Consider the following 16,912-nt stretch of genomic DNA (forward strand, 5'->3'; position numbering starts at 1 on the left):
GACATTGTGTATGCATTATGGTACCTTTAAAGTTAATTTTCATTCTCGTAAGTTATTTAAGCAATTTTATTAATTGTCAGTTTTATTTTGTGTTTTCGTTATTTTACGCGTCAGTTGTTGTGTTTATGCCCTCTAGGTCCCTGGAGAAGATCCAATGGACTAAATGCGAGAAAGTGGAAAGTTTTGGCGTTCGAAAAAAGAAGATTTTCTAGTTCAGAAGGCCTGACACGACCACCTGTGTCACTTGCGACGGGCCGTGTCAGGAGGAAGGCCAAGAAAGTACAAAAAAGCCCAAAACAGTGGTCTGACATGGCCTCCCGTGTCAGCCTGACACGGCCGTGTCAGGTCACCTGGGGTGTGTCAGCAAGGAAATAACAAGGCAGTGGGCTGACACGGGTCGTGTCAGCTGACACGGTCCTAAGACCACAAACACAAACAAAATACACAAACAAGTATATACAATCACAATATATTCACAATTCATGGCTCAAGTGAACAAAGTAAAAAAATGGCATTAAAATAAACAAGTTAAATGATATGAATAATGGCAAATGATAAAAGGGCATGAATTTAAAGTACATAAGGTAAATGACTTGAATTTAAAAGTTAGTCAAATGTTAGTTAATTAGATGTTAGTATTGTTTTTTCTTTTCAATTGTTTAAGTCGTACTTTGGAGAACACTCAACCCTCTATTCACAAGAATGGATCCTTAAACCAAGACATCTTCCAAAAGAAGGAAAAAAGGCCAAGTTTCCACACAATACCATGAAAGGGGGGAGACTTACAATCTCACTTACTAGAATTCTATGCTTTTGGATCAAAATTTAGCCCTATGTTAAGCAATTGTAATTGGACTTATGTAGAAGTCACAACTATCTGAGGCAGGGAAATAGAAATTTTAGTGGTAATGCATGTTAGAGATATGGTATAATGAACCATACTCCTAAAATATACCACACTTAAAAAGAAAATGGCAAAAGGATGGACCTAATCTCATCCATACTTGTGTTGGTTTATGAACCAACTAGCCTTAGGATATAGAGATATCATTGGTCAATGGAATGGATGAGATAGAATGGGATTGAAGATGAGGAGGGAAGGGAAATGAGACAAACACAAATTGGTCATGGGAGGAATTTTATCAAATTAAAATCATTCATTCATTTTGGGAGATGAAATGTACATTTCATCAATCCCCTAAATCCAATGATTTTAGTCCAACAAAGTTAAATCAACCTAGACTAAGTCCCAAACACAATAGTCAAACTTCACAAGTCAATAAATATAGCTAAACACAATTTATTCACAATTAAACAATTAAAAATAAATTTAAAATACATTAAATTAAATTATGTTTGATCAAATACCTAAAACCTCTTCAAAACACCAAATAAATGGCCAAGAGATTTATCATAGGTCAAACATGATCAAAGGACCTTGGAGAAAAAATTTCATTATTTTTGGAAAGTCAAAAGTATTTTTAAACAATTAAAAATATGCACAAAAACAATTAAATCATAAAAAATATTAATGTTGATCCAAAAAATAATTTTAATTCAGAAAATGAAAGAGAAAAATATTTGAAATTTTTTGGTGAAAGTTCCATATTTTTTGGGTTAATATTAAAATTAATATGAATTAATGAAAATAAAGCAATTAAAATGAAAATCCAGAAAATAAAAAATACGTGGACCATCTGATCTCCCTCATTAATTGAGGTGGCAGATCAGATGGTCCAAAGTGTGCGCTCTAAGTGATCTCTAGTCAACTGCGCAGCAAACGTGGTAATCACAACCAATGCTCAAGATTAAAACATTTTGAATGGATCATGTGGTTCAGAGACTTGCCAACACATCGCTGGAGCCAGAGCTCCGGTCTTCTTCTCCGGTGGACCTCACCGAACTGGTCCACCTTCAACCATCACCAAAATGAAAAAGCAAGACATGGATTTAAAGAAAAAATGCTCAGGAGCTCGAATATGGCCTCAATTTTGTCTAACTCCAAGTATATAGGAAGATATCGGGAGTCGAATTTGGATGATCATCATTTGAGTTGCTTCGATTTGACCTCTAAGCAACTCAATCTTGTTGCCTACATTGGTAGGACTTCAGACAACCAAAAATCAACAAGAATAGTGGAGAAATAAGAGAGAATCAAAGAGTGGAAAATCTCGAAAATCACCTTCAATAGAGCGTTAGATTGGCACGATCTTGCTCTCAATTATGCTTGGCCTTGCTTCAGATGCTTGATGGAATATAAATGGATCAAGGAAAGGGATGGACTCTTTGAGTTTCAATTTCAAAACAGTTAGAGATTTGAAACTCGATTTTCAAAGAAAATCTTCAAGCTTATCCTTTAATGGTGAGGGAATAGGGTTGTTGAATCAAAGCTTGCGCATCAGATCCTTATTTCTGAGCAAGAGAGCTTCTATTTATAGGCCAATGGGTCTGATATTTGCACACTTCCATTTTTGGAAAAACTTGAAAATCTCTCTTGAATGCTTGCATGGATGTGATAGGCCCATCAAGTGATGCACTTAGGTCCAAAATTGAGTGTAAGCCATGTTGAAATCATGTTGTCATGCCATGCATTCATGTATGAAAAGTGGAACTTGAAATTATCTAAATGGTCCTTCAACTTTAAACCATGCGCAAGTCATTCATCCTTTGTCCAAATGAGATGATTTTGGACTTTGTGGAAAGGTTAGATCAAGAGGAACAACTTTAATATTTAACACTTTTTAGTTTGAAGCTTGGACCATGATGAATTTTGAGGTGGAAGTTTGGAAAATCAAACATATCAAAAAAAATTCTAAGTACCAAGCAATATGTTCACTTCTTCCACCTTGAATAACTTTTTCTATGGGCTTCAAATGAGAAAGGTTCCTTCATAAAAGTTTTAGCTCTTTCAAATATATTCATATTGGGAACAAATTTCACCTCATTTAGATTTGGGATGAAGGAGTTATGCGTTTTAGAAGTTGACGAAAATCACTTGTTAAATGGTATTGGCCCAAAATGACCTAAAATGTTTTCACTTGCCACATACATTTTCAAGTTGAATTTGAACTTCCTCAAACCATAAAAGTTGAAGTAGAAATCATGAATTTGATCATTAAATTTGAATTTCTTTCATATCATACAAAATGAGCAAGTTATGATCTTGGGAAGTTGACCTCTAAATTAGGGTTTAGACAAAATGACCTATAATCGTTCACCATAAAAAATGACTTTAAATGAAAAAATAGCTCTTGACCTCAACATGAAAGTTGTTAGGAATGTAATTTATAGTAACTTTTCTCTTGGAAAAATTTTCATATGATAAAAATTGTAGGAGATAGGGTCTAGGGAACCCCAGTTTTGACCAGTTGAATTCCTCTGGTCAACCACCATGAACCAACTTGCTAGCTTGATATTCTCTTGAATTTTGGGACTCATGGAGGATCATATATGCATAATATGATGTAATGTGAAGTATCCCTTGAAATATTTGATCAATTGTTGAAGAAACTTATTGAAGAAGTCACACAAGATACCAAGATGAATTAGGGTTTCCAAGGCAAACCAACTCCAAACTCTTGATGATTTATTGATCAAAATAACATGTGAAGATCATGGGGATACACATATGACACTTAGAGCCAATGTAAACCATTTCTTTATTGAGCTCCTTGCATTGAGGGTCTTGAACCCTAGATATGAGCTTGATAGATCAAAGGTGAGCATACACACTACCTACAAAAGCAGTTAAACTATACAATGACATATTTTTGGTATTCTGGTGAGTAAATAAAGATAAATAAAGTATGATACAATCAAATGTGCTTGGTGATCTATCCCAATGCAAATCCAATGAATGAGGGGTACGGAGGATGCCAAGGTGTGATCCCAATGTTAATGCATATGATGAGAATATTAGGGTCAAAATTGGGGTCTTACACCTGATTTTAATCTCTGGCTTTGTAGGCTACAATGTAACCTTGGTCCATTTGATCCCGGAGATCCGTTACAACAGTTAGGCATCCTTGAGAGTTCCTGGAACAAACCCTGCAAGAGGCGTAGTTATGCGGAGGCACAAAACCATTCTTGCTATATCTGGCGTGTTTCTTTACTAAGTTCTCGCCCAACAACCGTACATCATAGATCCGGAAACTGCCCGGGCAACCATATACCATGTCAACTTAGGCTGAACCATGTGGCGGTAGAGGATTAACTTGAACATTGGGGTTTATGTCCTTAAATGAAAGGATACCACTCCTGACGAGCCTCTGAACATCTGACTTTAGACTAAAACAGTTTTCAATACTATGTCCTGGTGCCCCTTAATGGTAAGCACAAAATTGATCTTCCTTGTACCAATAGGGAATGTCCTTTGGCACAAGTGGTGGAGACCTTGTCTGGACATGATTTTTAGCTAGCAGTGCAGGAAACAATTCTGCATAGAACATTGGGATAGGATCAAACTGTGGTCTTTTTTTAATATGATTTTGATTGTTGAATTGAGAGCGAGCCTGTTGTGGAGGCTGTTGATGTTGTGGATTTGATGGTTGTTGTTGAACATGTTGTTGTTGATGTTGTTGAAGATAATGTTTTTGATGTTGATGCGAGAGTTGTGGCTGATAAATTGGCGCTACCATTGGTGGACTAATGATTGGTGAAACGGATGTAACATGTTGATACTTTCTTCTTTGTCTGCCATATGAAACAACACTAACATATGATTCTTTCTTATTGGAGAAATTATTGGTTAATTTCTTAACATGACTAGAAGCGCCGACTTCCTTAGTCAAACGTCCCTCTCGGAATGCCTCCTCAAGTCGCATTCCCACGTTTACCATCTCGGTGAAATCACTGGGAGCACTGGCGATGATGTGGTCATAGTAGAATGAACCCAGAGTTTTAAAAAATATTTTATTCATCTCTTTATCTTCAAGTGGAGGGAAAGTTTGTGCAGCAATTTCATGCTACCTTTGAGCATATTCCTTGAAACTCTCTTTGTCTTTCTGAGACATCGCCCGAAGTTGATCTCTGTCCGGAGCTATATCTACATTATATTTATATTGATGAACAAAAGCTTCACAATGGTCAGTGAAAGTATGGATCTTTATGATGTCCAAGCCCATGTACCACTTAAGAACGACACCGGTTAAACTGTCTTGAAAGTAGTGGATCAGAAGCTGATGGTTGTCAGTCTGCGTGGACATCTTCCTAGCATACATCACCAAATGACTTTGAGGACATGAATTTCCTTTGTATTTCTCGAAGTCTGGTACTTTGAATTTGGATGGAATTCAAACATTAGGAACCAAGAAGAGTTCGAAAGCGGTCTTGCCAAAAAGATCCTTACCTCGAAGAGCGTTGATTTCCCTTTGTATTTCTAAGAACTGATCTTGAAATCCCTCTAACCTTTCATCTACTCCCACAACTTCGCTTGGAGAAGCGTGAAAAATGTTTTCTTCATTATAAGGAGTTGTATGCATCACATGAGAAGGTACAGACATCACAGCAGTCACTACTGGAACTTCAGCATTTTGAGGGCGGTATCCAGTTGGCATATAACTGTGAGGCATGCCCCAAGGGAAACCGGGTGGCATGTGATATTGTTGATCATTGATGGCTGCCATTGGAATGGGCATCGAGACGTTCTCAGAGATTGTTGTTCGTTGCAATGGATCTTGAGAATTATTCGATGACTGATTCTGAGCAGCCACCCAAGTCTCAATCATAGCAATAGCCTTCCCAAACTGTCTTTCAAGGTGATTAATTCCTCCCCGAGCTCTTGGTTTTCTTGTTCAAGCTGACTCATCCTTCTTCGGCGGCTGGCTCGAGTATTGTATTGGTGATTCAGTTTGACTATTAGAGGGAGAAGACACGTGTAAGGTTTTTAAATTGCAGGAACTTGTGCTTGAATGATGCATGATATGCAGATGCAAAAGATGAGTTTTAATTTTTAATAAACTCAATAATTTATTGCAAATATTATAGAGACAGAATTTGGAATAAGCTGAACAAAAACCTCTTTTTATTAAACAACTGAGGGATTACAAAGGATGAAATACAATTTCAACGATCCTAAACAATACAAGAGTAAAACAGTTAAGTCTATGAGTCCTAAGGAATCTCATCTGTAGAAGGTCCTGCTGCTGGCTGATGCTTCCTCTTCTGCCTCTTTAGCTGTGCGTTCTCGACCATAAGCTTGTCGATGATTCCCTTCCAAGCATCTGAGGTGGGAGGTATGTTGGAGTACTCATGAAATGGCTGGACTATAGAGAGAAGTAAACCTTCTTGTTCCTCCTGTTTCTTCACAGCTTGCTGTTCCAGAATCTCAACTAAATCATCCTTCTCCTTTAGCTGCTGCTCCATCTTCATCTTCATATCATTCAAGACATGATACTTGCCTTCCCAAGTGTCTCTTTCCAATTTCAACCTAGCCAAAATTTCTTGAAACTCTTCCCTATTCTCAATAGTAATGGTGGATGATGATGTTATAGCATAAGGGAATGATGGCTTCTCAGGAGCATATGGCATCTTAAGTTCACTGACTCTAGCATAAACCCATCGGGCGTAGGGCTCAAAAGCAATACAACTTTTTCTTCCTAATCGGTCTTTTCCTTTCCTGTGAATGTTGCTTCAAGAATGTATGATTCTATCCTTCAAACTAGAACTCTCTTATCCGTTGAGGTAAAAGAAGCCTGACAATAGAAGAATATCGGGTTTATTTGCCATGGGATATCCTAACTGGCGTCTGGCAAGGATGGGGTTATAGTTAATTCCCCTATGTACACCAAGGATAGGTACATTAGGAAATTCACCATAACTGTCAATAATTACTCCAACATCATAGGAGGGGTCATACCAATGTATATTCCCTTGATCAATGGACATGAATCTCTGAGACCATCTGAGCTTCTGTGGATTCTCCCTGAAGAGCCCGGATCTGGGTAAGTGAGAAATAAACCACTTATATAAGAGAGGTGTACAACAAAGAATGGTTCCACCACCTTTCTTAGTCCTGTGATGGATAAAATGGTAGGTATCTCCAAGTAATGTGGGTACTGGGTTACCAAATAAGAAGATTCGTACAACATTAACATCCACAAAGTCATCAATGTTTGGGAAGAGCATAATTCCATAAATGAGTAGAGAAAAAGTGGCTTCAAAGGCATCTATACTATCTGCTTCTAAAAAGATAAAGGCTTTCTCCATCAGGAATCTAGAGGTTAGACCTAGAATTCCTCCTTTTTTAATGAAGTTGTCCTTCACAACAGACGTTTCTAGGTGAAGTGCTTCTGCAATAGCTGCTGGTGTAGGGATCTTCTCTAAACCACTTAATGGTAATTTGTCAGAGACTGGCAAACCAAACCAATAAGAGTATTCTTCTAGAGTAGGCATAAGCTGGTAGTCTGGAAATGTGAAGCAATGGTAGAGTGGATCATAAAACTGTACCAGGGTGTTGAGAACTCCATCTTCAACCTTGGTCTTCAAGATATCCACAAGTCTTCCATACTGAGCTCTGAAACCCTTTGGTCTAACTATCATAAAAACAAGCTTCTTCAACTCTGTTAAGTCAGGACATTTGAAAGTGTATTTCTTGGTATTCCTCCTTCCAAGTTCCATTTTACCTATCGATATTTACAAAAGAAACTATTGAGTTTCTTGGTTTTTATACAAAAAGGTTTTTATGGATGCATGAATGCATGTTCCACAAATATGGGTTTAGAGTTTTGACATTAAGCATGAAGCCAAGGGTCTAACCATCCCACAATGTATGGACTAATGGGTTTATTTTGTACCTGTAGAATAAGGTTCTAAAGTGGTCCCTAGAGTCATAGATCCATCTTTCGGATATTATCGGTTTAACGACTTGCTCGTAGACCAATAATATTCTCAAAAGAAACTCGTCTGAGTGTAGCATCGCGTAACAATTACCTCAGACCTTACACCTAGATAATCTCCGCACTACATCCTAAAAAGGCTTAGAGGGGTTGAAAGGGTTCTAAAGGTACTTAGTTTCTTAGACTCCCAGATCAAAGATAATAATGCCACTACGATTTACTCATAATAACAAATATTACCATCAAAGGGGTCTCCGTTGAGCAGGGTTATATCATATGTTAATCATGCTTAGGATTACTCTAGACATGTAACTTTGATTATACCACCATCCTATCTTATTTGTATTCTCTAATCCAGGTTAGGATTTCCTTACCACTTATAGATCTCAATAATGAAACCCAAGAAAACATAGTAACAAATAATAATAATAATAATAATAATAATAATAATAATAAACACATATAAACAAGTTAGGTATCACCCACTTAATATTTTGTCCCCAGTGAAGTCGCCATTTCTGTCGCGGTGAAGAATCGGAGACCAAGCTATTGATTAGACTTGACACATGAATCAAAATATCACCACCAAACTTTAATTTATCCAAGGGAGTGGGAAAATATTCAAAAATAACCCAGTATGTATATGCAAAGCTAGAAGATTAAACTTAAGCTAAGAAAAAGGGGGGAGATTCTAAAGTACGGGGGTGTGTTATGAAAAGGGAAGATATTAGCACCCTAATCATCTATAGTACTCTACAAGAACCTTTTAAATATATATGTTTGGTTTAAATTGTTTTCTATTTGATTGGGGAGATGATAAAAAGAACATCTTTTTATTGTTTGATGATTTGGAGAGACATTGAGTCTTATGCCTACGTACCCGTGAAGGATCAAAACCTCGTAGTTCGGGTTCAAAGGTAAGAAGGGATTTGTTGGGGTTGATTTTATGAGAAAGATACAAATTGTCATCTTAAGGAGAAAACTCACTTTTAAACCACCACAAACATGAGGAAGATAGATCTTTGCATCAAATTGAAAGAAGGGTTCTCACTTGGATATAGAATCAACAAGTATGCCACATACCTCTTCCAAATGGAAAAGAATCAATATCAATCTCAACAATCTTATGGGGTAGGAGATTTAAATCTCAACTAGGGATGACTCATGTCTAATCCTTTTATGAAAAGGTTTTAAACATGGAAAAGCCAAAGTGGCAAAAAGGTTTGAATTAAGTTTGTGTTTTTTAGGTCTTACGAAAATATCTTTGAATATGCTTAAGTGTTTTGAAGCATTTGATTAAGAAATAAAAGGGAAAACAATAACCTAAGTAAAAGTTTATTATGAAAGTGGTTATAAGAAGGAGAGAGAGAGAGAGAGAGAGAGAGAGAGAGAGAGAGAGATAAAATCCTAAGGTTTACATTGAGGGGGACCTAAGATTGTATCTAGAAGTTTTAGATTAAGGGGAAGCAAAGTTGTATAGAATGCAGATGAACACACGCATGCAAAATGACAAGAATGTCATGATTCCTTTCCCTTGGATATAAACAATAATAAGGTTGAACATGCATTAACATTAAGGTACAAAATATGGCTAAATACAATGGCAATTACAAGGTGAGTGAGGTATGAATGACAATATTAATCATGGTTTTTAGGCATTGAGATAAACATAAACAAGACATGACGAAGTTTCACATAACATCACAAGACACAACACATTGATGGTGAAGTCAAAATCATATTTGACATGGTAAAAGCATTCATTGGTACATGGTAAACACAACATGAATCAATTTAGGTCAAACATGGATCACATTATAAGTCTTCACAAAATAAACATTAAACTTGAATCAAAGTTCATGATAAGACCAAGCTTAAGTGGAAACCTAATCACCTCTTAACCATTCATTCAAATATGTTTTCAAGGTGAATCAATTGATACATTGTATGAAGATAATCAATTTCAAACATGTTAAGGATAACAATCAATATTTAAAAGAGTGTTCTTTAATCATACAAACTTTCAACATCACGAACAAACAAGATATAAGCCAAAATAATCAATTAGGAGCCTTAAAAAACACCTAAAAGCACATGTTTTCCATCCAATCAAAAGTGGTGAAATAAATAATATTTTTTGTATTTTTTGGTGTCATCATAAAATAGACATTCTTATGAACACATGAAAAAAAGAATGGGTCAAAAATGTTAAGGAATCATGAAGTTATGGATATTTGAAGTTATGAAGAAAAATGAATATTTAACAAGTGAGAAAAAATAAACATTACACTGGCCAGGTTCGAACTCACGTCCTTGGGGTTCCATGTACTATTTGGAAAAATTAAAAACCAAAGTCTAGGGCGAGGGGGATTCAAACCCCAGACCTTTTGGTTACAAGTGACTTTGGACGTGCGCTTCTACCACTAGGGTGGCTATACATCTGTTAATTAAAATGAAAACAATTGTATATATTATATAACACGTTCCCTTTGACTTTCTCAATGCCAACTCAGCATCATCTTCAACCTCTCTCTCTCTCTCTCTCATTTTCGTTTTTTTTCTTCCATTATTTTTCAAATCTTCCATCAATCATATCTCTCTCATTTCTCAACCATTTTTCATGAAATAAAGATCAAAATTGCTTAGAAAAATGTAAGGAATGCAATGGTATGATAGGTTTTAGCTTATACTCAAAGATGAAGATGCACGAAGGAAAAAACCAGAACTGAAACTTTAGGTTCCATGCAACTTATATTCACATAAACAATAATATAAATGACATGTAAGCTAATTATCCTTCTTAACACAATAAATGTTACATGTTTGCTTCAGAAATCAAAATGAAATGACGTATGTATGATGACTTTCAAAGTGCAAGAATATACTTATTGGAGCAATGTCCAATTCCTCTTCAACACTACTTCCATCTACTGTTTGATACTTCTCCTAATGCTTATGAGTTCCCAGAAGATGATTGGAACCTTTGGTTTGCAGAATGCACGAGCCAAATGAGAGAATGGAGGTTAAGGTTGAAAAGCTATCAAGAATGAAGTTTTTCTTGGAAAGCTTGGTGTGTGGATAGATGAGGCTTTGTCCTCTATTTATAGGGATCCTTGAGGGTTCAAGAATCCTCGGATATCATAAAATAATCATGGCTTGAACTTCATTGCTTGCTTCGTTGGTTCTTGCACAATTCTCCAAGTGGGAAGCATGGCAAAAGAAAGGAGTTCATGGAGTGTTTTGTGTTGTCCTTGCTAAAGCATAGGGGTTGACTTAAGGCTTGGAGTTGGTATGTATCAGATACAAGTCCATTTGGGAGCTGAATGATACTTCTTGTTGGATTAAAGCTACTTTATACAACAAATGGAATAGTTTATTGTGTATTAATTTAGTTACTTGGATAATATCTCAAAAGTGGGTGAAAAATTCTGATTAAGGGGGATTTAGAAGCAATAAGTACATGTACTTGTGGATTTGTTTGGATTTGTAATGTACTTTGGCTTGGAATTTGACCTATGAACCATTCCATGAGGTTGTCTTCCCAAATTGGATTCTCTTAGCTCAAGCATGGTAAATTCTTGATCTTGGACATTTTGGAAAGATGGAATCATGATATACAACTTTCATGTTGATCACTTTGTTTGAATCAGTTGGGATCTTGGTGAAACATTGGCATAAAGTTGGTCACTTGACAAGGTCAGCATGCCAAAAAATTTACTAAGTGTGTTTATCATTTGACAAACAAATGAATCATCCATTTCATGGCCCCATATCTCCTTATTCGTGAATTTTTTGAGGTTTCCTCACCTAGGAAAAAGTTGAAGTAAGAAGCAAGGTCTTTAATCTGATCATTGGAGCAAAGAAAATGGTGGTTTGGATCACAAGTTATGTCCTTGGAAAGTTGGGTACTTGGACAGGCTTTTTAGGGACTTAGTAAAAATTTCAAATTCTCCATCTTTGCCCGTTTTGTAAGTAACCTTGATTTTCTTGACTAAACTTGATCAAATGACTTCAATGATCATATTTTCATAATCCTTGACTTGAAAAGTCCATAGTTGACCAAAAAAATCTTAAAAGTCAAACTTTGACTTTGCCTTAGTTGACTTTGTATCAGATGAATCCAGTTTTTGCAATCTTTAATGAATGGGATCTCTTGGGCATATTAGATGATGTGAATGGATCACTTATGATATATTTGAAGTCTTTGAACCATACTTCAAGCTTTGGGATCACGCATTGGCTAAAAAGTCAACTAGTTGACTTTGGGTCAAAACCCTAACTTAAGACAAACAAAGTAAAAAATCTTTTTGTATTTTCAATAGGTTAGTAATGAAAAGATGCTACATGTCATTCAAATGGTACAAATGATGGTGGCATCTTAGGGTTGAAAATTAGGGTATGATAGTATGTTCCTCATTTCCTGTTTGTTGACCAGGAACTCGGTGAGCCTTTCATACCAGGTCCTAGGTGCTTGCTTTAATCCATAGAGAGAGCTTTCCTTAGTTTGTAAACATCATCTGGAAAGTTCGGATCTATTAACCCCTTGGGTTGTTCAACATAGACTTATTCATTCAAGTACCCATTTAAGAAGGCATTTTTCACATCCATTTGAAATAACTTAAATTTAAGCAAACAAGCGACTCCTAACAATAGTCTTATTGACTCAAGACGAGCAACAGGGGAAAAAGTCTCATCAAAATCAACCCCTTCAATTTGAGTGTATCCTTGAGCAATAAGTCTAGCTTTGTTTATGGTCACAATTCCTTTTTCGTCAGATTTGTTCTTGCAGATCCATTTTATCCCAATAATATTCATTCCTTTAGGCCTAGGAACTAAGTCCCATGCTTCATTTCTTATAAACTATCCTAATTCTTCTTGCATAGCATTGATCCAAAATTCATCAGTCAAGACTTCCTTCACATTTTTAGGTTCAAACTTAGAGACAAAAGAAGCATATGAAATCACATCTCTAGATCTAGTGGTGACTTCTTCATTGGGATTTCCAATAATGAGTTATCTTGGATGATCTTTCTGAATTTTGATAGAGGGACCTTTGTTGACTTGATGGTTGTCTGATTCAGTGTCTCCTGGTTCAATGTCAGACTCAATAACTTCCTCATTTTCAGAAGTGTCAATCTGCTGAGATGATGTGTCAACATCTTCATCAACATTAGTCCATTTTTCTGCGATATTGTCATCCACTACAACATTGATGGATTCCATCATGACTTTGGTTCTGGAATTTAAAAACTCTATAGGCTCTGCTGTTTGTAGAGTACCCCAGAAATATTTTGTCATCACTCTTAGGATCCATATTTCTTCTTTGTTCATGATCAGCCAAAATGTAGAATTACCTTCCAAATACATGAAAGTATTTGACAGTAGGCTTCCTTCCTTTCCATAGTTCATAAAGAGTAGCTGAAGTACCAAATCTTAAGTGACTCTATTATGAATATAGCAAGCATTATTCATTGCTTCATGCCAAAAATGGTAGGGTAGTTACTTGGCATGAAGCATGACTCTAGCTGATTCTTGTAGAGTCTTGTTCTTGCATTCAACAACACCGTTTACTGAGGGGTGATGGGAAGAAGAGAACTCATGACCAATACCTTCAAAGGATCAAAATTCAGAAAATTTTCTATTTTCAAATTCCTTCCCATGGTCACTTCGAATCCTGACAATTCCACATTCCTTCTCTCTTTGAAGCCTTTGACATAAATCTTTGAATACCTCAAAGGCATATGATTTTTCTTAATGAAGTTCACCCAAGTGAATCTTGAAAAATCATCAACAACTACATAGGCATATCTTTTCCCACCAAGGCTCCCGACCTGCATAGGCCCCATTAAGTCCATATGAAGAAGTTCCAGAACTTTTGAAATGGTCTGATGTTGTAACTTAGGATGTGACATCTTAGTTTTCTTTCCAATTTGACACTCACCACAGACTTTACCTTCTTCAATTTTGAGCTTCGGAATACCTCTGATGACTTATTTTGATACAATCATTTTCATGCCTTTTAGATGTAGATGTCCAAGTTTTTGGTGCCACGGGTTGACTTCGTCTTCTTTGGATATCAGGCATGTGAAAGAGCAGTTAATTTCTTGAGATGTCCACAAGTAACAGTTGTCCTTATACCTGACTCCCTTCATCAGTACTTCATTTTTCTCATTAGTGACCAAACACTCGGATTTTGTGAAATTAACTTTAAGACCCTCATCACATAGTTGACTGATACTAATCAAATTAGCAGTCGGGACTTTTACCAACAAGACATTATCAAGACTCAGGAGTCCTGTACAGGCTAGTCTTCCAACTCATTTAATTTCACCTTTAGCCCCATTTTCAAATGTGATATAACTGGTTGAGTAGGACTTGATGTTCTCCAATAACTTCTTGACACCTGTCATGTGTCTAGAATATCCACTGTCAAAATACCAGTCTTCTCGAGCAAAAGCTCTAAGAGAGGTATGAGCTATGAGACTAGAGTTGATAGGCTTGGGTATCCACTCCTTCTTAGTGTTAGTTACCATTTGATTAGCCCTAGGATGTGTTGGATACATGGGATAGCCATATAATTTGAAGCAGAAAGGTTTTATATGACCATCGTTTCCATAGTAATGACATCTCCTGTGTAATAACATGCCTTTAGTTTGAGAGTTCTGATGTCTGACACGATGTTGAATCAAATGTTTATACATTACAGGATTAGGCTCCCTTTTAGGAAGAACAAAGTTGGTCATAGAGCTTTCTCCTTGTTTGTCTAGAGATTGATAATTAAAGCCAATCCCCCTCATATCTCCATTCACTTTTCCAATTTGCAAAGCTTCATCTAATACATTAGATCCCTTGTCCAGCATTCTTACAACCTTTGTCATGTTATCAAGTTTGGAAGTCAACAGTATCACCTCATTTTGAAGATCATAGATGGTAGATTGATAACTTTCTTTTTCAGCCTGCAATTGAGATATAATTTTCTTCTATTTTTCTCCTAACTGACACACTTCTTCACTTCTGATGCACAGTTCTCTGTAGGAGGCATCCAGTTCCCCATAGGATAATTCTTCATCATATGAATCTTCATCAGATTCATATCTTCCAATTAACGCAGTTACACATTTAACAGCTTCATCCTCAGGTTCACTTTCAAAGTTATCATCATCAGACCAAGAGACAAACAACCTTTTTTTGTTTCTTAAGATAGGTAGGATATTCTGCTCTAATGTGTATAAATCCTTCATACCCATGAAACTAAATTCCTTTACCTTGATTGGATCTCTCTTCAGTTATTGTTCTTTTCCGAAAGTCATTATTATTCCTGATGTCTGATGGAATGTTCTTGACATTTGGTCTTGACTTCCTATCGATTCTCTTTAGCACCTTGTTGAATCATCTTCCAAGTAGTACAACAATATTAGTCATTTCTTAATTAGTATCCAAGTCACATTGGTCTTCTTCATCTTCAGTGTTGGATACAAAAGTTATGCTCTTGTTTTTCTTTTTAAATTTGTCAATAATACCCAATTCAAAGGTTTGGAGAGACCCAATAAGTTCATCTACTCTCATGGTGTTGATGTCTTGAGCTTTTTCAATCGATGTGACCTTCATGTCAAATTTCTTAGGTAGGGACCTGAGAATTTTTCTAACCAGTTTTTCTTCTGACATCTTTTTTCCCAAGGCACTAGATGAATTAGTTATTTCAAGAATACTCATGTGAAACTCATGAATATTCTCATCGTCTTTCATCTTTAGATTCTCAAATCTGGTAGTGAGGAGATGAAGTCTAGACATCTTCACTTAGATGTGCCTTCATGAGTAGTTATGAGGATCTCTGATCAGTCACCATTTATAGTAAGTTTTCATTACTGATCTGACGCAAAACAGAGACATTTGACACACTGTGCAAGCATTTAAGGTACAATTCGAGTAGTTTTACTTCCGTTATATTATGTTTTACTTTGTTTATCTTGATTATGTTTTACTTTGTTTATGTTTTACTTTGTTTATCTTGATTTTATGCGTGGGATAACTGTCTTTTTGTCAGACAAATCCAGGTAGAAGAACCGGAGAACTCAGAACACTACAGTGCGAGAGTCCGGTACGCAAAAGAGCAGAAAATCCCAGTACAGGAGGCCTGACACGGCCACCCGTGTCACCTGACACGGGCCGTGTCAGGGCAAGGGAAGCAGAAGAAGAAAACAGTAGCCTGACACGGCCACCCGTGTCAGCTGACACGATCCGTGTCAGCTGACACAGGCCGTGTCAGGCAGAAATCCCAACCGTGTTAGGCGTGCCATGGGAGTGTCAGGAGAAGCAGTAGGCTGACACGGCCACCCGTGTCAGCTGACACGGGCCGTGTCAGCCCAAGCCCAATATTTCCAATTTTCTCGGGCTTTTCATTCTTCGGGATTTGTGGAGACATCTGTGAACCTGTCTAACTGCTGCTGGGAACTTTCACTATAAAAAGAGGTCTTCTACCAAAGAAAAAATCATCTTGGAATACAACAAACCATAGTATTGGGAAGCAATCAAGTATTACAGAGATCAAGGCATTTGGAGAGCTGAAGAGATTCATGAGCGGGAGCGATTGAAGATCGAAGTCATCCAATTACTTGTAATGTGTAATTTTTATCTTGAATTTGTTTTAAACAATATGAGTAGCTAAATCCCCCAATGCTAGGGGGTGTCCCTGATTTAGAATTGTAATGAATTTGAGTTTACATTTGCATTTATAATATTTTGTTTACGGTAACCTTTTGATGTGTTTATTGCTTTCTCTTTCGGACCAATTGAGATTGATCTATGGTTATCACTTAGGCTGGACCGCCAGTGATAAGGTTTTCATCAGGTTACTGTGCAGTAGATATCACCTAGGACTAGGGATATCCTGTATGAACCAGAGCATTCTTGATATTATACAGCTTAACTTCACCCTAATTGGCTATGGACATAGGAATTAGGGTAGATTGATTAAAGGTTTTCTCACCAAGGACTTGGGAGAAAATACTCTTGAGATCGACATTCGGGGAATTTTCCCATTATTACTATAAAAGGCAAAATAGTACACTTGCTATTTT

The 16,912-nt window shown here is 36.6% G+C and overlaps 1 protein-coding gene across 1 annotated transcript; it reads right to left on the reverse strand.

The window, feature by feature from the left end:
- Positions 1-6,669: 6,669 nt before the first annotated feature.
- LOC127079583 (uncharacterized) lies at positions 6,670-7,617 on the reverse strand. The gene has a single exon (XM_051019967.1). It carries the CDS (start codon positions 7,615-7,617, stop codon positions 6,670-6,672), a length of 948 nt encoding a protein of 315 aa, XP_050875924.1.
- Positions 7,618-16,912: the final 9,295 nt, after the last annotated feature.

The sequence above is a fragment of the Lathyrus oleraceus genome, chromosome 5 (genome assembly GCF_024323335.1).
Source record: "Lathyrus oleraceus cultivar Zhongwan6 chromosome 5, CAAS_Psat_ZW6_1.0, whole genome shotgun sequence".
NCBI lineage: Eukaryota > Viridiplantae > Streptophyta > Magnoliopsida > Fabales > Fabaceae > Lathyrus > Lathyrus oleraceus.